Source organism: Tursiops truncatus, chromosome 5 (assembly GCF_011762595.2).
Source record: "Tursiops truncatus isolate mTurTru1 chromosome 5, mTurTru1.mat.Y, whole genome shotgun sequence".
In the NCBI taxonomy this organism is placed as follows: Eukaryota; Metazoa; Chordata; class Mammalia; order Artiodactyla; family Delphinidae; genus Tursiops; species Tursiops truncatus.
Genome location: NC_047038.1, coordinates 3256787 through 3276109, shown reverse-complemented (window position 1 = coordinate 3276109; position 19323 = coordinate 3256787). Strand labels below are relative to the sequence as shown.

General features: G+C 59.3%; 1 protein-coding gene across 10 annotated transcripts in view; it reads left to right on the top strand.

Annotated features, from left to right (window-relative positions):
* SH3TC1 (SH3 domain and tetratricopeptide repeats 1) overlaps positions 1 to 19323 on the top strand; it is a 49587-nt gene that overhangs the window by 16331 nt on the left and 13933 nt on the right. For 2 of the 10 annotated variants that reach the window (XR_012331839.1, XM_073804815.1), the window contains exons 2-11: positions 2200 to 2384; positions 5895 to 5984; positions 8275 to 8402; positions 9716 to 9821; positions 10559 to 10798; positions 11411 to 11591; positions 12404 to 12480; positions 13284 to 13479; positions 16701 to 16834; positions 18478 to 18516. Coding sequence is in view for 9 of the 10 variants with exons in the window: in XM_073804815.1 (XP_073660916.1) it covers positions 2246 to 2384; positions 5895 to 5984; positions 8275 to 8402; positions 9716 to 9821; positions 10559 to 10798; positions 11411 to 11591; positions 12404 to 12480; positions 13284 to 13479; positions 16701 to 16834; positions 18478 to 18516 (1330 nt within the window). In the remaining variant the exon portion in view is untranslated. Of the gene's footprint in view, positions 1 to 2199; positions 2385 to 3960; positions 4166 to 4195; positions 4561 to 5894; positions 5985 to 8274; positions 8403 to 9715; positions 9822 to 10558; positions 10799 to 11318; positions 11596 to 12403; positions 12481 to 13283; positions 13480 to 16700; positions 16835 to 18477; positions 18517 to 19323 lie in introns of those variants that run through there. The other 8 variants (XM_073804809.1, XM_073804811.1, XM_073804812.1 and 5 more) reach the window with 7 other exon arrangements.

Sequence of the window (19323 nt, the reverse complement as noted above, 5' to 3'; positions counted from 1 at the left end):
GCCCTCTGGGAGCCTGTAGAGACTCGCCACCGCCCTGGGACAGCCTTGGGTCCGTAGTTCTGAAGAAAATACTCCTTGCTGGGTCTGACAGAGGTCCAGCTTCCCTGACCCTGGTGAAAATTCGAGGCAGGGAAGTGAACCCAAGGCTCCACCCCTCGCAGGTCCCACCTCCACTCTCTCCTCTGTCCTTTCTGCACAAATACAGGAACGAAACTTCCAAGGGATAGAACGCAGCCCTTCTCAGGGTTTAAGACGCTCTGGTGGCTCCTCTGTGCGTTCACGGGGCGCTCAGTGCTGTGCCCCCCACAACCCTGCGTGCCCCGTGTCCTCTGCCCCAGCCCCCAGCCCCGAGCCCCCAGCCCCGGGGTGACGCGACAGCTGCCGCCATCCGCCCCCGCATCTGCTGCCCATTCTCTGCTGCAGGAAGCGGGTGGAGCCGGGAGGCCGGCCAGAGGCTCTCGGGGTTGTGCACGCCCAGTGGGTTCTGAGCCCCATGCTCCTCATAGCGTCCTCTGGTCTCTGCTGGGCCCCCTGTTCCCCAGCACCCACCGCAGGACGGGGTGTGGGTCTGGAGGAGGCCACACCTGCTCTCCAGTTTGCAGTTTTGTCCCCAGGAAAGGGGCTCAGAGGTGCGCTCTCCTGTCTCCCTGTGCGTCCCGCTCTGTGCAGAGGGAATTCTTGCCGGCCTGGTCGGGGTTTGGGGTTGAACCCTCCCAGCTCTTCATCAGAGAACAGAGACCTGACAAGAGGACCTTCTCTTGCACTTGCTTCCCGGCCTTGCTGTTGCCCACCTCCGTGTGAGTGAGCGGGGCCATTCCTGTCCCCTCTGTCCCCGAGGTGGAAACTGAGGGGGGCGTAGTTGACTCCCGTCCTTGTGGATGGGGGCAGGGGCTCTGCCTCTGTGCCTCAGCCCCCAGCCCAGGCTGCACACCCGCCCTCCCTGTCACCTGTGCCTGGAAGGGGCTCTGTGTCCTGCTGTGTCCTCTAATTGGTGACCAAACCCCAGACCCTGGCAGCACCGTCTGTCGGGTCGGAAAGGGCCTCACTCCTCTCTGGCCCCAGGAAAGAGTGGTGCATAATGACCGGCTCTCGGGGGGAGGCCCAAGGGCACCCCGGGAGTGGGGAGCGGTCTCTGGTTCCTCCCCGGCCACTTCCTCCTTTCCCTCCCTCTGCCACCTGCTTCTTCCCCTCACGGGGCAGCGTGGGACCTGGCCCATTTCCTGCAAAGCTGGACAGGGTGAAGTCCTCTTCCGGTGAGAGAAACGGGGCCCACTGAGGCCCCCAGGACGCGGACTTAGTTATAAGGAGCAGCAGGACCCCCTGGGAATCCGAGGCTGGAGTCACAGCCCAGCTGAGCCCCGTATGCAATGGAGCTGCGTACTCTTCTCTCAGGAGATGCGCTGTCTTTGGGGGAGTCTGTCCCTCCCAGCCCTCGGTGGGTGGGAGATGCAGTGGGCTTATCTCTAAACCACGGTCCCGGGATGTCCCAAGAGGACACCTGCTCTGTTCCCTGTTCCCACACGGCCTTTATTGCTTCCGTGTCGCGCTCGTTGCGGTGCGTGGGCTTCTCGTTGCTGTGGCTTCTCTTGTTGCGGAGCCCGGGCTCTAGGCGCACAGGCTTACACTAGTTGTGGCATGTGGGCTCAGTAGTTGTGGCACACAGGCTTCAGTAGTTGTGGCACACGGGCTTCAGTAGTTGTGGCACATGGGCTTCAGTAGTTGTGGCACACGGGCTTCAGTAGTTGCAGTGCACAGGCTCAGTAGCTGTGGCTCGCGGGCTCTAGAGCGCAGGCTCAGTAGTTGTGGCGCACGGGCTTAGTTGCTCCGCGGCATGTGGGGTCTTCCCGGACCAGGGTTCGAACCTGTGTCCCCTGTATTGGCAGGCGGCTTCTTAACCACTGCGCCACTAGGGGAGCCCCGGTGGGAAGGTTTTGAGCAGCCTCCAGGTGCCAGGATCTGAGCTACCTCCTCAGGGTCTGTTGATGAGTGAGAATGGCCCCTACCCGCCCAGACTGTGCTGTCTGGAGGGGAAGTGGCCGGTGAGCAGAGCTCTGGAAGGATGCTCAAGGGTCCACCAGGCAAAGAGGAGGCGTTCTGTCCTCTTCCCCCAACTCTGGCGGCAGATCTGTGCTGGTGCTGGCCGCCTGTCTTCTTAGAGAGGTCCCCACTGCTGACCCCTGCACTCTCTTCTCTCCACAGAGGCCAGCCCGGCATGCCGGGCCCTTGGCGCTGAGTCCACTGCGTCATGGAGGGCCTGACGGGGAGGGGGCCCGTGGGGCCCCCGGGAGGCAGCGGTGGCCGCGAGGTCCAGAGAGCGGGAGCGAGTGCGTCAGCCGTCTGGGGGCGAGCAGGGCCTGAGGAGGCCAAGGCTACCGTGGGAAGCGGTGAGTGCGGCGTGTGCGTCCACCCTGCCGTCCATTGCACCCAGGATGCCGCTGGACGCCTGCACTGTCAGTGCTTGTGTTGAAGGAGGATATGCCCAGTGAGCATTTACGACAGATAGGGGCCCACCTGGTGCTTCTCCAGGGCGCGGCGGGAGGGGCAGGGGTTGGAACCTCTAGAAATGCAGCTTTGGGTGCCCACAGTTCTGCTTTGTCCTTGGAGGTGAGTCCCGGGGATTCCTCAGGACGGGGCGTCCCTCATTCTTCCAGGAGCTCAAACCAAGGCCCAGGGAGGGGAAGGAAGCAGGGCCTGGGCCAGGGCCCGGGCAGGATTACTTCCTGAACAGCGGAGGATGAGGGGTGTGACCAGGGCAGAGCCGTCTCCCACCCGACCTGCCCATGTGTGCGCGAGAGGGGCTGTGCCGGGAGCAGGGCTGGGCCACGTGACGTGGAAACCCGAGGGGTGGCCTAGGAGATCTCCAGGACCCCTCTCCCTAACTTCTTGGGTCCTGGAGGTGAGGAGGGAAGGGCGGGGGGAAGGCTGAGGTGGGCCCAGGCCCCTCCCCGAGCCCGGGACAGCCTGTCCTCCTGTCCCTCCCTGGGCTTCCCTTCGTCACATTGTCACCTTCAGCCTGGTCACCTGCTTAGTTGCCTCCAGGGCTCAGCACATAGCAGCTGAGCCCGTATTGGAATGACGAAGGATCGATGCTTTGGGAGGATGGAAACAAAACCTCATACTCGGTGCCTGGCCCAGAGCCTGACGCCGTGCATGCTTGGCGATTAGAGGTATTTTTACACCTTGGCGATTAGCGGAATTTTTACACCTTGGCAATTAGCGGAGATGGGAAAGGTCGGGGTGGCCTCGTGGGTGCTGACTCCTGTAGTCAGACACCTGCCTGGCCTGGGGATCCCACTGGGCCGGGCGCCCTCCAGTGCTCGCCAGCACGCCACAGAGGAGCTGGGTTCCGCCGGATGCCTGGGGGCCAGACCAGCCTCCCGCACGGCAGCCCAGCCCCGGAGGGGCCGTGAGTCCTGGAGCACGGGGATTCCTGCCGTCGGTGCCGCGGCCAAGCCAGAAGCATTCTGACCGTGTTGCCAAGTGTTTCCTGCCCTAGCTGCCCCACAGCGCAGCTGGCATTGGCTGGCATTGGGGTGGACCTGTGAGCCCAGGCAGCGGGGTCTGGGAGCCCCTCCTGTCTTCCTGGGCTCTCTGGCCCCGAGTAGCCAAGTGGCCAGTGGACTCTCACCCCATCCACCCAGAGCCCCTTCCCGTTTCAGCTTCTTTTGCAAATTGACAACAAAAGTCACAAAAAATAATATAAATAATTCCCATGTACCCCACCCAGGTTCCTCAAATGTTGACATTTTACTATGCTTGCCTTCTGTCTTTCTGCATTTACAGGTCTATTTATATTTCAGGACAGTTTAAGAGTAAACTGCAGACACGATGCCCCTTTATCCCCCAGTGCTCTGGCGTGTGTGTTTCCTCAAACCAGGACCTGCTTGTACAGAACCATCGTGCAATTTTTTCAAACTTCCAACTCTCCTGGTTTAAACAACACCATTATCTAATCTGCAGACGGACCTCACTCCCATCCTGCCATCTGTGCCCGTAATGTCCTTTCCACCAAAGAAAACCCTGGTCAGGCTCTGCGTGCTGTGGCCACGTGCCTGTGGAGCTTTCTAACCTGGAGGTTGATACTTTGAAGATTCTGGGCCAGTATATTCTGTAGAACGTTTGGGTACAGCTCAGTTCAAGCGTGGCTGTTTCTTCAGGATTGCAGGCAGGTGCTCTGGGCAGAAATACCGCAGAAGTGTTCGGTTCCCCTCCGTGCGGCCGACCAGGAGACCTCGATGTCCATTTGTCTGGTCCCTGGTGACATTCACGGCTCACGTCCATCCTTGATTAAGGAGATGTTTGACAGCGTACATGTCACTGTCAACGTCACCCTTCTTCCCTTTGTCATGAGTAAGGAGCCCGTGGGAAGATACTTGGGGACTTTGTGACTAGCCGGTTCCTCTGGTCCTAATCAAGGACTAGTTTTATCATCCGTGCAAGGTTCTTGACTGAAATCATAACATTATGATAGTTGCTAAGTGGTGACTTTCTAATGCTGCGTTCTTTTGACATTTGTTAATGGACCTTCCACTGAAGAGAAGAGCTGTCCCCTCTCCCCAGGTATTCATTGATTTATCTGAGCGTGAGTGGGCTCAGAGGTCTTTATTTCATTCTCTGGACTCTATCAGTTGCTGTCATTATTTATTTTGTTGTTCATATTGCCCCCGATTTCGTCTTGTGATGCACCTCCAGCATCCTGTGAGCACATCCTACTTTCTGGGACAAAAAGAGGCTCACACCTCATCTCTGCTCTCCCTGTCGTAGCCCTGGAATCAGCCGTTCCTCAAGGAACCCTGGCTTCTCAGGGGGAGGACGGAGCTTAAAGCCGAGATCTGGGTGCCGTGCCCTTGTTCGGATTTGACAGGCATTTCTGAGCCCCCGCTCTGGGGATGTAGAGCAAGGAAGGGCTGGAAATGGGCTCTGACCACACAGGCTTAGGGCTGGTATAACGTAGGTGGGGAGAGAGCAGAAATGAGCCTATCGTTTTGCACGGTCCAAGGCCAACGTGGCAGCCCCGTGCCCACGGCTGAGCGGTACTTCCCCGGGGTGAAGAGGCTGCAGTGAGGTTCAGCACCGTCTCTCGGAACCACAGGTGCTTCCAGATCAGATCCCCTTTGATCTGAAGGCCCTGATTGCTCATCCCATTGTACAGATGAGAACCGAGCAGGGCAGAGACGGGTGTGTGCGTGGAGGGGCCTGGCCGAGATGCAGACTGGGAGCTGGCTTCCCGGCTGGGGGCTGGGGGCAGGGACAACCAGCAGAGGACCGGCCTCACAGGCCAGTCAAAATCAGAATGCAGCCCCATCTGCCACAGACCCCGAGTTCCCCCTGGGCTGTCACCTGTCCTCTGTGGTCAACAGAGTAAAGGCCCCCAAAGAAGTCCACATTCTAGTCCCCAGAACCTGTGCGCACACACACGTTACCTCCGCGGCCAAAGAGACTTTGCAAAGGGGATTAAGGATCGTGAGACGGGAAGATTATCCTGGGGTCAGAGTCACAGAGAGGTTGGAGATGCTGTGCTTTGGGGATGGAGGAGGGGCCTCGAGCGAAGGAATGCGGGCCCCTCTGGAAGCTGGAGAAGCAAGGACACAGATTCTCTCCTGGAGCCTCCAGAAGAAAGGAACCAGCCCTGCCCACACCTTGTTTTGTCCCAGCAAGACCCATCTCAAACCCCAGAACAGCAAGATAATACTGTTGTTTCCAGAAGCCTCTAGGGTAGGGTAATTAGTAACGGCACAGCAGGAGACTCATAGCCTCCGACCTTGTTGGGCTTTATGACCCTGGAGGAAGGGTGTGAACGGTGGTTTATAGGGTTGTGGACATACCTTTCTTCTGGAAATACCTGGGGGCTGGCGCCTGTAGCTGAGAGTTGCCTGTTCTCACCTTAATCACAGGATCCTGCTCTGTTACAGACGCTGCCGCCCCTGGCGTTTCTCCACCGGCTGCTGGGCCCTCTCCTGGCCAGATGGGCTCCTACCCCACAGGTAGACGTCCTGGGCGCTACGCCACGCGTCGGTGTTAAGTCTGGGCTGGGGACGTGAATGTGGGATCCCTGGGCGTCCCCCCTTCCCTCCGGCCTCACCCATCCCGTGGGCTCCTGGTTCAGGAGCGTCTAACCCAGCCTTCTCTAATGTGGACGCCCTGCTTTAAGGTCACCCTGAATGAGAGGCTTGTTAAACACTGATGCCTGGGTCCTGCCGGGGTCTGGGATAGGGCCCAGGACTCTGCATTTTTCACTTGGGGACAGGGTTCGCCTGCACGTGCAAAGGGCTTCCCTCGACTCTGTGTTTGCATCTGCCCACACAAGAGGTGGGCACGGCCCTGGAGGCTGCATGCAGGGGAAGTGAAACCCCAGGAGGGACACCCTGGGGGGGCAGGGGGATGGCAAGGGCCCTCGGGAGAGGCATCGGGGGACTGCTTCCGGGGAGGGGCTCCGAGGACGGAACGGCGGGACTTCCGCAGGGCGCTGATGGGCGGAGGGGGGCAGCAAGAAGCCCCTAACGCCGGAGACCCGACTCCCGAGCCCCAGCTGTGGGGGGCATGGAGACCCCAGCGTTGTCGGCCGCCCACCTTGGCCGTGACAGCCGCCCGTCCTCCGGCTTTTGCTTCGGGTGGGCAGCGCTGCCTGTGGTCACTCGGGATGACCAGGACTGTTGAGCAACGAGGGAGATTATTATGTGATTGACAATTCAACCCCACCCTCTTACGGGGGTAGGAGGGGTCACTTGTTAGAACCGGTTGGGAAATGCTGGGCTGGCTTCCTGCTGGGGGAGGGGCCTGATTCCAGATCCCAGATGTGCTCCTTTGCTCCTGCCCTGCCCCCCAGGAGGGGATGGGGATGTCTGCTCGAGGGTCCCCTAGCTGGAAAATTCCAAGGCAGGTGCAAGGCTTATTCAGAGGGTGTGAGGAATCTCCCTCCCCCTCTCCGCGTCCTGGCCCTCTTCCTCTCTCCCTCTCTCTTCTCCCCTCCCCCTGCCCATCCTCTCCCCTTCACGTCCCCTCTCCAGTTTTGGAACAGCCCATGCTCTGAGGATCCCTGCGGCCAGGAGGCCTCTCAGGGGGACGGGGTGTGGGTGGGCAGGGGACATTTGAGCTGGGATCCAATCATAGGGCACCAGCCAGGCCAGGAATTGGTCTGGGAGAGGGTGCTTCAGGTGGAGGACAGGGTGAGTGCAAAGGCCCTGGGGTGGGTTGGGGGGGGAATGCCTCGATGTCTCAGGGCATCAGAGAGGCGGCCACAGGCTGGAAGGGAGGGGGAGGAGAGGTGGGGCTCTGCGGGGCGGGGTGAAGCGCAGGCTGCTCCAGGCTGTGCCTGGAAAGGTGGAAAGGATCCGCATTTTATTCTTCCCGAGAGGCAAAACCACCGGGGCTGTGCTGCTTAATACAGTAGCTACCTGTGGCTGTTTATGTTTAAATTGAACTTAAAGAAAATTAAAAATCCAGTTCCTCAATTACACTGTCCACATTTCAAGAGCTCAGGGCCCTATGTGGCTGGTGGCCTCTGTGCAGGACAGTGCAGAGAGCAAACATGTCCATTGCTGCAGAAATTTCTGGGGAACAGCAATGCCCGGAGGGCTGAGAGCCAAGGCGTTCCATAAGCCAGAGCTGGCTGGGAGGGGACCCTCTGGCCCTCTGTGGACCAGAGAACCATCTGGAGGGAGGGCCAGGGCTCAGACACTGCTCAGGAGGCCCTATGGGGCGGGGCCACGGTGAGGGGTGAGCACGGTGCGTTCAGCCTGGTTTTGCAGGTGGGTCAGTGGGCTTCGCTTGTGGACCAGCCAGGGGTGTGTGAGGGAAGGAGGTGTCGTTGGTCTGAGCAGGGTGGGGGAGGCGGTCCTTCTGGAGATGGTAAAGAAAGGAGGACAAGCCAGTTTTGGGTGCGGGGGGCGATGAAGAGTTCTAGGATGCCCGTGGGGTGTCTGCTGGAGTTTGGATGTCCCGTTGGAGCCCAGGCGTGGAAGCAGTCGGGGCTGGAGGTCACGGTGACTTGGGACCATTTGCTGAATGCCTGCCCTGTGCTGGCCTGTCCTGGGGCTGTGACACAGTCCGCTTCCTCCCATCTCTGTAAGATGTGGGTAGCACGTAACTCATTTACCACCAAAGAAACTGGGCCTCAGGGGAGAAAAGCACCTGTGCAGAGTTCTCACAGGCAGTGCACGTGGGCTGTGAATCCGGGTCCCCGTGATTGTGGGCGAGGGCCCTCAGGGAGGGGAGAGCACCTCACAGAACTGGCCTGGGCCAGGGAAACTGCCCACCTTCATCTTCCCCTTTCAGACCTGACTTTGCAGCTGCTGGCCGTGCAGAGGAAAAGCGGATTGCCCGACCCCAGCCTGCAGCAGGTCCTGCGGGGCCGGCTCCGTCTTCTGGAGAATGACAGCTGGGAGGTAGCCCGTGCTCTCGGGGTGAGTCTGGCTCCTCGGGGGGCCTGGGCGGGCAGAGGTGCAGGGGATCCACGCTTGTGAATGGGGTCGAGGAGGAGAGGGCAGTGGACGTAGGAGGAGGTCTGTCCATGGTGTCCAGAACTTACCTGATGGTGCCACACTGGGGTGACTCGTCCCCCGTCTGCTCTCCTGGCTGTCTGGCTCCGGGAACAAGGGTCACACAGCCCCAGACACACGTGGGCCACCACTTTCTGAATGCCCCAGTCCCTTTCTCCATGGACGCCCCACCCTGCTAGGAGTTTGAGTCTCTTCATAGGGAGCAAAAAGGACGGCTGTGAGTTGATTTTATTCTCTGCTTGATTTGTTGGTGACGGGCCTCGCACAGACGGACGGTGTGTCAGGAGGTTGGTGGGGGAGGAGGCTGAGCTGGGCGACCTCCCCAGGGCTGAGGGCTGAGAGGCCACAACCTGACCTTGCGCTCAGCCTGGCCTGACCTTGGCCGAGGTCCCTCGGCCTCTGTGAACGCAGCTTCCTCAGCCACATACGGGAGATGCTTAGCTTTATCACGCCACGGAGCTGCCGTGAGGACCTGCGAGCAGCGGGCACGGTGCACCCAGCTCGGTGCTCTGCAGGGGGGCTGCCCCTGTGATGCCCGTCCTGGGTGCCTGCTGGCTCTGGGCTGAATCCCGGCTGTCCCAGGGTCAGACCTCGGAAAGGAACCGGGACCTTATTTCTTAATCCAGATGGAGATGATAATAGTACCCTCTCCCCCTTGGTCAGCGTCAGCTGGTGTCACTTTTAATGCCCCAGCACCACCAGGAGTGTTCATGGGATGGGTGACAGGAGAGGGGATGCTGGACCTGCCACAGAGGGTGCAGGTCCAGGGCATGGAGGCTGTGAGCTCCGGGAAGGAGTGGGGCTTGGTACAGCCCTGGGGAGCCACAGCTGGCTTGAGAAGCAGGAGAGGAGCAGCTTGGTTGTAAAGGGATCAGCTCTGTGCTTGCTGTCCATATCAGGGTCACTTAAAAAAAAATTAACTAATTAATCTGTGCCGGGTCTTAGTTGCGGCGAGCGAGATCTTCATTGCAGCTTGCGGGATCCTTGGTTACAGCATGCACTCTTAGCTGCGGCATGTGGGATCTAGTTCCCTGACCAGGGATCGAACCCGTGCACCCTGCATTGGGAACGTGGAGTCTTACCCACTGGCCCCCACCAGGGAAGTCCCGCCAGGGTCACTTCTGCAAAACGTTTCTACTGCGTGGCTCCGTCCTCCTGATGGGCAGACGCCCCAAAGCCACTGGGACTGTTTCTCATTTCTGTTTCTTCCCCATAAGGAGCTATCGGCCAGGCTGCTGTCCATCCACAGTGACCAGGATCGGATTGTGGTGACGTTTAAGACTTTTGAAGAAATCTGGAAGTTTTCCACCTACCACGCTCTCGGTAAGGCGGTGACCCTCGCAGACCCCGTCATGGGGACGCGTGTCACACACCAAGCGTTTTATGTTACCAGTCGGGGCTTTAGACTAAGTTAGTTCATGATGGCCTCTGCGGACGTCACCTGTTCTCAGTGAGGTTGTGATGGGCGGAGTCGCAGATGCACACGGGTCTGAGCGCAACTCGCCCCCAGGGCAGCTGAGCTCTCATTGGCCGAGCACAGACCAGGAAACCCTGTTTCAACCTCAACCCAAGTGTTTTCTTTCTGAAACATTCCCTGTTCTAAGGGAGACTTTGGTCGTCGAAGTGCGTCTCCTGGGGAAACTTGCTGCCCCACTCCCGCACTCCCTCAGGAACCTGAGGGCTGAGGAAGTGAGAAATTAGACTCACAGTGACCGTTTCTTGTGCCCCTGGAGCAGGGCTGTGCCCATGATCTCCTTGATCTCCCGTCCCATCTCATAGAAGAGGAGACCGAGGGTCCTAGAAGAAGTAACTAGACCCTGCCCGAACTTCCCAGGGCACAGGGAGGCAGATGAGCTGTCCACCATCACGGCTGGTCCTCTCGCAGCCCAGATGGTCTGACCTGTGGCCTGCCCAGGTAGTGGACGGTACCACGAGTCCCCAAGGACCGGGTGGTCCATCTCCCTGGGCTTGGTCGGTGCAGGGCTCGGCCAACACCCAGCCATCAGGGCTTCCCTGCCGCCGGCCTGGAGCCCACTGGTAACCAGGGCTGTCTGCTCCAGGCTTCACTCATCACTGCCTGGAAAACCTGCTTGTGGACCAGACCTTCTGGCTGCTCGAGCCTGATGAAGACCAGGAGACGGCCATCCAAGTCCACGTGGATGAGGAGGCCTTGAAGCTGACGCACGAGAGCCTCCTTTTCCAGGAAGGTGAGTGCTGTGCAGGCGATGGTGACCTTGGGCAGCTCCTCGCCGATGAGGAGGCCTTGAAGCTGACGCACGAGAGCCTCCTTTTCCAGGAAGGTGAGTGCTGTGCAGGCGATGGTGACCTTGGGCAGCTCCTCGCCGGGCTGGGGACGCCCCGGGGCCACGGGCAGCCTAAGGGCTCTGGAGGTGCCGGAGACTGAGGGCGCTTGGGGCAACGAAAAGCCCCCCCAAGAAATGACAGAAAAGGGGTTTGGCCAGCGCCCCTCTAAGCCCGAGTTCCTGACCGAGCTATTGCTCCCAGTACCTCGGTGGCCTCACAGTTGGGCCCCGAGGCCGCAGCAAACAGGCCATTGGCTGCCTGCCCTTCCCCAGCCACAGAGCGGACAAGAGGAGGCCGCTGCGGTCCAAGCAGGAAGGGCCCTTGGGATCACATGTCGAGCCCCTCAGAGCCCAGATAGGGAAACTGAGGCCCAGAGAGCCTGAGGCTGAGCCAGGCTCCCGGGCAAGTCCCGGCGGAGTGGGGACTCCAGCCCAGGTCCAGCCTCCAGGTCTGGGCCCCTGGGGCCTCCAGTGTCTTTCTGTGAATGCAGAAACTGGGGTGGGGGAACCCCTGCAGGTATCCCTGGTGGAGAACAGGTAGTCCCGCCTGCAAACTACAGCTGCACCTGTGTCCAGCCGCCTGAATGACCACCCTCTGCCGCTTTGAAGGGCCTTTCTTTGTGCTGTGTCCTGACCACCATGTGAAAGTGATGAATGGCCTCCAGCCCCTCGGGCAGGCTTCGGGGTTTCCCCGGGCAGAGGCGGCCCTGCCAGTGGACTCTTTGGCCCCCAGCCACAACACATCCTCAGAGGAGCGGACAGCCGCGGAGCCCTTGATTCCATTCCATCAGTAGGTACCGACCTTTGTTTCTCTGCTTCCTGTGGGTCCAGCGTGTTGTCCGGCCTCCCGGAGACTCCCCCAGGCCCGGGTCCAACCGTAGGCCAAGGCGGGTAGACGGGAACCGGTGTGAGCCCGAGGCAGGCCTGGCCACGACCCCTTCTGCTATTTTCAGTGTGTGGCTTCGGCTAAGCCAGTCCAGCTCTCTGGGCCTCGGGGCTGCCACCTGCACAGCAGGACAGCGACACCTCCCAGCAGCGCTGTCCTGGGATGGGATGGCCTGGGAGTGTACGACATGGGGCTCTGGCTTCCTGCTCTAGCTTGTTCTGGAAAGCTTTTGCGGGAGCTACATAGCCTGTGCTCATAGCAAGGGAGCACGCAGGGATGTGTGCAGATAAGAACCAAGGCAGGGACGGCCTGGGGAAGGCAGGGACAGGTAACACGCAAGTTCATGCTCGTGTGCTGAACGTGGGGCGTAAACTTGGCTTGAGCTTCCTGGCGGCCAAAGCAAAGAGAGAAACTGCATCTCCTCATGTTCAGTGTCTATGAAATGACAGTCTGTGGCTGAGTTTCTCTCCCGGGGTGATGGAGGGAGGTCCCCGAGGATGCCAGCGTGAGGGACGGCAGGAGACACCTGGGCTGGGGGCCGTGGGGCATGGCTGGAGCTGAAGGCCGCACACCTGGGCGTGTGTGTGTGTGCACGCACACGTGCAGTGGGGGCAGGTGGTGGATTTCGCTCGGGTCCCTGGGGGCCGTTGACCTGTCCAGCCTACACACAGTTTCAATCTGCCCTAAACCTAAAATCCTCTCTCATCCCACTCCAGGTGGGCTCTTAGGGTCCCCTGGGACCCCATCAACGACTCCATGGGTGGACCTGTGACGCCGGACATCCAGCGGATGGGTAAGTATTTCCACTGGCCCTCCTCCCCTGGGGAAGAGGTGGGTGAGGAAGGGCAGGCACCAAAGCTTCTGCGCCCACCCTGAATCCTCCCCAAGGCAGAAGAGGCAGCTAGAATCCCCTCCAGTTCCTGAGGCAATAACAGAGGCTCAGAGAGGTCCACTGGCTGGTCCAAACTCACACAGCACATGGGGAGGCCAGGCCGGGGTCCCTGGGCACCCCACCTCTAGAGAGTAACTTCCACACCCTATTTGACCAGCACTTCTGCAACTTCTGCTCTCTTTCTGGCACTGGGTCAGACACCTCGGAGGGCCCTCAGACGGTGGAGGTGGGGTGGGCAGGGCCCCGGCTGAATTCGCCACGTGTGCAAATGGAGGAGCGAGAGGCAGGGGTCTTGTTTAGAAAAGACGGCCTGGGTCCCTGGTCCAGTGCACTGGCTCTGCCCCAGGCTGCTTGGTGTCTGGGTGGCCTGTGGACCTGTTAAGTGGACATAAGGCCCCGTGGGAGGACACTTACAGCTGGATTTGCCCTGGGTGGGCCCTGGCCTTGGAGGCCGACAGCCTGGGCCGAGTTAATCGACATCCCCAGCCTCAGTTTCTTATCCTCAGCGTGGGGGTAAAGAGGCCTCGCTTCAGGTACCGCATGGATGTCCAGCCCCTCGTGTGCGGCAGCCCCGCACCCTGGCCAGGTGCTAAGCCAGTTCCTCAGCAGGACGGCATGTTCCCTGGCCAGGACACCACCCCTGCGGCCGAGGGCCGCCCGTCCCTATACCCCCCAGCACTGACCGTGTGGCCTCCTTCCTGCAGCTGTGGGCCTGGCCTCGGCCGTGGCGGACTGCCAGGGCTCAGGGCCCGAAGAGATGACCTTCCGAAGCGGTGACCACATCGAGATCCTGGGCGCCCAGGTGCCCGGCCTGCCCTGGTGCCTGGGCCGGCACGCGGCCTCCGGCCAGGTCGCCTTTGTGCAGACGAGCCTCATCAGCACGCAGGGCCAAGCGTCTGAGTGAGTGGCTGAGGCCTCGCCCCCTTCTGACTCCACCCCCCCCCCCCCCACAGTGGGAAGCCTACCCCGTCCACCTGCTTCCCAGGTGGCAGACCCGCAGTGTCCTGGACGGCACCTCCTGCCCCTCCCTAGCCCCTCTTCCTGGTCGTCACTCCCACCTCCGTCCCCGGGGCTGGGCCTAGCCCAGGGCCACCCCACTGTCCCCAGGGCATGGCTTCAGCTTCCTGTCTGGACCCCTCCTGCCCTTCCTCCAAGTGCTGCCAGGTTTGGTCCCTGAAATACAAAGGTGTCCACGTGCACAGGTGTCCTGGGGCTGCGGGGACAGCACCACAGGCTGGGGACTTAAAACAACAGACTGGAGGCCGGACGTCCAAATCACGGTGTGGCCAGGGCCGAGCTCCCTCTGGGGGCTCCTTGGGAGGGGACTTCCCGCCTCTTCCAGCTCCTGTGGCTTCAGGCGGTCCTCGTGGCCGCATCACCCCAACCCCTGCCTCTGTTCGCGTGGCTTCCTCCCTGTCTGTCCTCTCGTCTGTCTCTTGTAAGGGCACCAGTTGTTGGATTTAGGGACCATCCGGATAACCCAGGACCATCTCCTCATACCAGGAGCCTTGACTTGGTCACGTTTGAAAAGACCCTATTATTTCCAAATAAGGTTGCCTTCTGAGGGTCCAGGGGAACATGGGTTTGGGGGGGACGTTATTCAAGCCAGTACACCCTGCCATTCCCCTTCATAAACCCCTTCGAAGCTTTGGGCCTGTCTTTCAAGGCCTCTTGCAACCCAGGCCCTGGTCACCCCCAGTTTCGAAGGCCACCACTCACCATTGTGTCACCCTGAGGCCAGCGTGCGGGTTGGCTCACCCCTTCTAGAACGATTCTGGGTTATGCGCCTCCCTCTACGTGAGATGTCCCCTCCACCCCGACCATCCCGTTTTCCTGGGGGCTCTCCATGGCCCCCAGTCTCACCTCCAATGGCTCATCCCTGGGCGCACCCTTCCTGGCTGTGCTCTACTCCCCGTGTTACCTCCCCACCCCCATCCAGGGGATTCTGAGCCAGGACTGTCTGGTCACCTCCAAGTCCCCACTGCCTGGCCCTGGGCAGCAGCAGGGGGGCCTTGAGAGAGTGGTCAGCCGGCACAGCTGTGCTCTTGACCTTTTGTGGTTAAGACCTCAGCCCAGGGGTCAGTGTAGAGAAAGGACCCTTCACTGGGTCAGCGTCTGCCCCTCGGACGCACTGTGAGATGCTCGTCCTCGGCGCCCCACTAGCCCTGACATACACACCGTCTCATTCTTGTCTGACACCTGAGACAGACCAACGCCTCCCAAACCAAGTCTCAGAGGCCACTCTGGCTTCATGACCTGTCGCACCAGTCCCTCTGTTTCCTAATTCAAGTGTCTGTCTGCTCCATGACCTCCTGTTCATCAGAAACTGTTTGAAGCTGGGCTGGGCTCGGATGCCCAGAGCAGCAGCTAGACCCAAGTTTCCCAAAGTGTGTTCCCCCCAGGGCTCCATCTCAAACTTCATCAGTGACGGTGTGCTTTCCACACGCCCTGGCTGCTGGTCCACGGGGATTCCCAGCACAAGGAAGGCACCCAGAGTCTGAAACTTTTCTTTTTCCTGTTGAAACGCGTTCTTCACACTTGACCTCCAGACAACACTACTTTTTTTTTTTGCGGTACGCGGGCCTCTCACTGTTGTGGCTTCTCCCATTGTGGAGCACAGGCTCCAGACGTGCAGGCTCAGCGGCCATGGCTCACGGGCCCAGCCGCTCCGCGGCATGTGGGATCTTCCCGGACCGGGGCACGAACCCGTGTCCCCTGCATCGGCAGGCAGACTCTCAACCACTGCGCCACCAGGGAAGCCCCAGACAACACTATTAGCTGTTGTTTTGTGGAACACTCCTTAGGCACCCTTGGTCATCATCTCTGGGGAGACCACAACGGCTCAACAGACGTCTGGGCTCCATGTGACTTAAACCTGTCCTGAGCTTGCTGACGGGCTGAGCTGCAATTGCTGTGGGAATGAGCCAGTCTGTTTTGCCCTCCCTTAACCCAGAAGGGTGACGGGGCCCAGTGCCATTGGTCCTGTTTACAGCTGGAGAAGCCCTAACAGCTTCCCTCATTCACTCAACAGATGTTTACCAGACATCTTTCCTATTCCAGATCTGAGTCTTTTATCTTCTGTTTAATGAGCATTCTGGTAGCTATTCATTTCTTTTAACTTTATTTTGACATAATTTCAGACTTAGGGAAAAGATACAAAAAGGGCATAAAATTCCTGGATGTCCTTCACCCAGGTTGCCCAAATGTTGACATGTTATGATGTTTACTTTCTCCTCTTTTTTTTTTTTTCTATGGGAGTCAGTTGCAAACACAATGTCCCTTTACCCCTAAATAATGCGATATGTGTTTCCAGAAATCAGGACATCATTTGCGTGACCACAGCACAACTGTCAAAATCAGGAAGTTAACGTTGATAGAATCCTGTTTCTGCAGACCTTAGATTTTACCAAATTTTCCGGTAATTCCCTCTATAGCCAAAGAAAATTCCAGACCCCATGTGAGCACCTGTCTGTCTCTTTAGTCTCATTTCCTTGATCTGAGACAGTTCCCTGTTCTCTTTGTCCTTTAGGACACCGACACTTTTGAGGAATACAGGCCTATTTTATCGAATGTCCTGCAATCTACCCTAAGGTTTTCTTTAACTTCTCAAAAGAGCTCCCTCTAAGTTCCAAAGTACGTGTGAAAGTTTCATATTTTGCTGGTAATTTAGCCCTGTAAGCAGAAGTTGCCTCCCCCTCCCTGTCTCCTTCCTGTTTTCCTCTCCCTGAGTTTTCGGAGCACACACGTGCCCTGAGCTCGTGTTGTGTGAGGCTCTGTGTGGAGCTTACAGTGTGGAGGAATTGAGTCTGCCTGCAGCTGTCATGGCCGGCCTTGCAGGGGAAGGGGCATTTAAGGTGGGGCTTTGAAGGCTGCCCAGGAGCTCACCTTCCCAGGATGCTGTGACCAGCTGCATCTGTCATGGCATTTCCCACTCCTGGGCGTCTGCCTCTGGCCAGACAAAGCAACCTTAAGGGCAGGATCTATTTTGTTTTTATCTTGGTGTCTTCACCGCTGGGCACAGGATAGGTATGCAGGGACCATCTGTCAAGTGAGGGAGTGGAAAAGGGTCTTTGTGTGAAATCTTGGAAACGTGCAATCTAAATGCACTTTATTTTTTCCAGCTTGGAAAATGTGATTTTTCTCAATGAAGAGGAAAGGTCTTTCTTCAGCAGCGAAGGACGCTTTTCTGAGGAGGATGCCAGGCAGCTACTCAGGAGGACGTCCAGCACGGACGTCTGCACTGTGTACAGCTTGGGTAGGTGTGTGGGGTGTTGGGGGGCGCTCTTCCCACCCCCCTCGGGATGACTGCGGGCCCCTCTCAGGACCCGCCGCTGGTTACACCCTACAGCCCATGATTTAGGACAGTTTTCTCGGGGCAGACTTCTGGAAAGACCACGAAGGGTGCAGAGCTGTCCCGTGGCTGAGACCCCATCAGCCCTATTCGGTCGGCACCGGGCTCTGAGTTTGGACTGTCCATTCAGCAGAGCTTTGGATGGACCTGCTTCACCCACTGTTCACAGCGGCACCCACCCCGCTTCCCTTCGGGAATGTTCTGCTTCCTCCGTCACGCCACAGTAATGAATGCCAGCCCCTGGGCTCTTAAAGGTGACCAGCCAGTTGCTGTCACTGCCTTCCTGGTAGGTGGGGACATGCCGGGCCAGACACAGAGGAGCCAGGGTGAGGGGCCGGGAGATGCAGGAAAGCGGGCCCGAGCCTCCCAGCTGCCCGAGGATGGGCCTCAGCGAAGCCTTTCCTCCGCTAACTCCAGGTGCCCGCCTAAGGCCCCCTGCTGCACTGGGGCAGGGCCAGCGTGCGGGCCCCGGGCTGCAGTGCAAATCGTAGATGAAGGAAGCATGTCAGCAGCCACAGCGAAAGGAAATGCAGCAGAGGGGACGGTGCTGGAGCAAACTTACCCCCAGCTCCCACGGGTCGTGGGGACGTAACGTTACAGCTCATTCCTTCACCCCTCTGGATGGAGATAAATGCTCGCATGTGTACACACCCACACAGATATATGCACACACATGCACACACACTCAGATGAATACATACAGACACACTCAGAGCCATACACGTACACCCACATACCCACCATGTACATATACATATGCACACACTCGTGAATACACACATATGTACACATACGTGTGCCTATGTACACACATCCACACATATGTGCACATGCACACACACATCTTTTCTGCCTGCTTGCTGACACGTGTTATAAGGCTTTTCCTGCCAATATTAGATTTAAACTTTCGAGATCCCACAAATCAGTTTTTCTTCCTAAACAGGCATACTTAAATTTGACCTTGGCGTATCAGGCTTAAGCCAGCCTGGCCCACGATTTCTTCTCTTTCTGCGGAGGCCGCGCTGGGGCCCTCGTTTGCGGGGTGTTGTGGGATCCTCTCTGGCGGGTGCTCCGTAGTTGGCAGCACGTCACACTTCCCATGTGTCTTTGCAGCTCTTTTTCTCCTTTGGTTTCTATGGCAACGCCGTGGGCAATTAGCGCCAGCCCATTTTCAGGAGGTGGGAACTGAGGCGCTGGCAGTGGGAGAGGAGGGGTTCAATCCCAGATCTGCCGCCCTGCCCGTGGGAGAGCTGACGGGATCAGTGGGGAGCGCGTCCCCTGTTCCCAGAGCGGGAGCTGCAGAAGTCGTCAGCCTCTCAGGGAGGATGGAGTCCTGCAGGGGAGGCCTAGGGCGGGGACACGTCCTGGAAGATATGGCTCCTCGGCCAGTGCCCCACCCCACCCCCGGCCCAGTCCGTTTCCCCTCAGGGAGCTGGTGTCAGGGACGTTACGATTCTGGTGCGCACCCCCCCCGCCCCGCCCCGACTTGGCCCTGGACACACAGGGTGCTGGCCGGACGGTGATGCTTTCCTTCTCTCCCTTTTCAGACACAGAAGAAGCTGAGATGAAGCAACAGGAAGAACATGGTACGTTCTTCCCACACGGCCTGGGGTCCCTCCGGTCACGGGGCTGGGCCGTGGGGTGATGCCAGACAGAGGGGGCAGAGCTGGGCTTGGATGGGTGCTGGCGATGGACCTTACTCCTCCGTGGGGGAGGGCTGGAGGGGGCACGTCGGGTGAGGTGGAGGCGAGGCTCCCCTCCACTGCCGCAGCAGGTCCCCAACAAACGTGCCAGCCCCCCTGCACTGTGCCTGTGTAGGGAGGGTGACCTCTCCACGGCCAAGCCCATGCCGGGTCCCCCTGCACTGTCCCCAGCAAAGACGGACCGTCCCCGCCATTGTCTGAGCTCATGCCTCGTTCTGGGCTCCTTTCAGGTAACCTAGAGCAGCTGAAGTTTGCCCCGCGCCCTGCTTGGAGGGGTGAAGGGGGTGTGGAGCTTGCTGAATTTGGAGGCTTACGTTGGAAAAGTCCCTTGAGGATCTGCTCTTTCCTGTGGGGGGCTGGTTCGGGGAGACCCCCTCCTTCTCCCTCCACACTCCCCCTCCCCACAGTAGGGGGTCGGAGGCAGGGAGAGCCTGGGGACACAGGTGCCAAGGACCCTCTGAGATTCCCTGGGGATGGGCACCATCTAAGCACAAACACAGACGGACCACTGTGGGATGTGGTTGAAGAGGCCCGGAAGCCAGCCCCCGGGGCCCCAGGGCGATGCCAGGGCCCTCCCTCCTCCCCAGACCCTCTGCAGGCTTCTCTTCGGGGAGGATCTCAGCTGTCGGGGACAGGATAACCGGGATAACGTGGGAAGATGCCCTGGGGAGCCCACTTGCCGCCACTGGG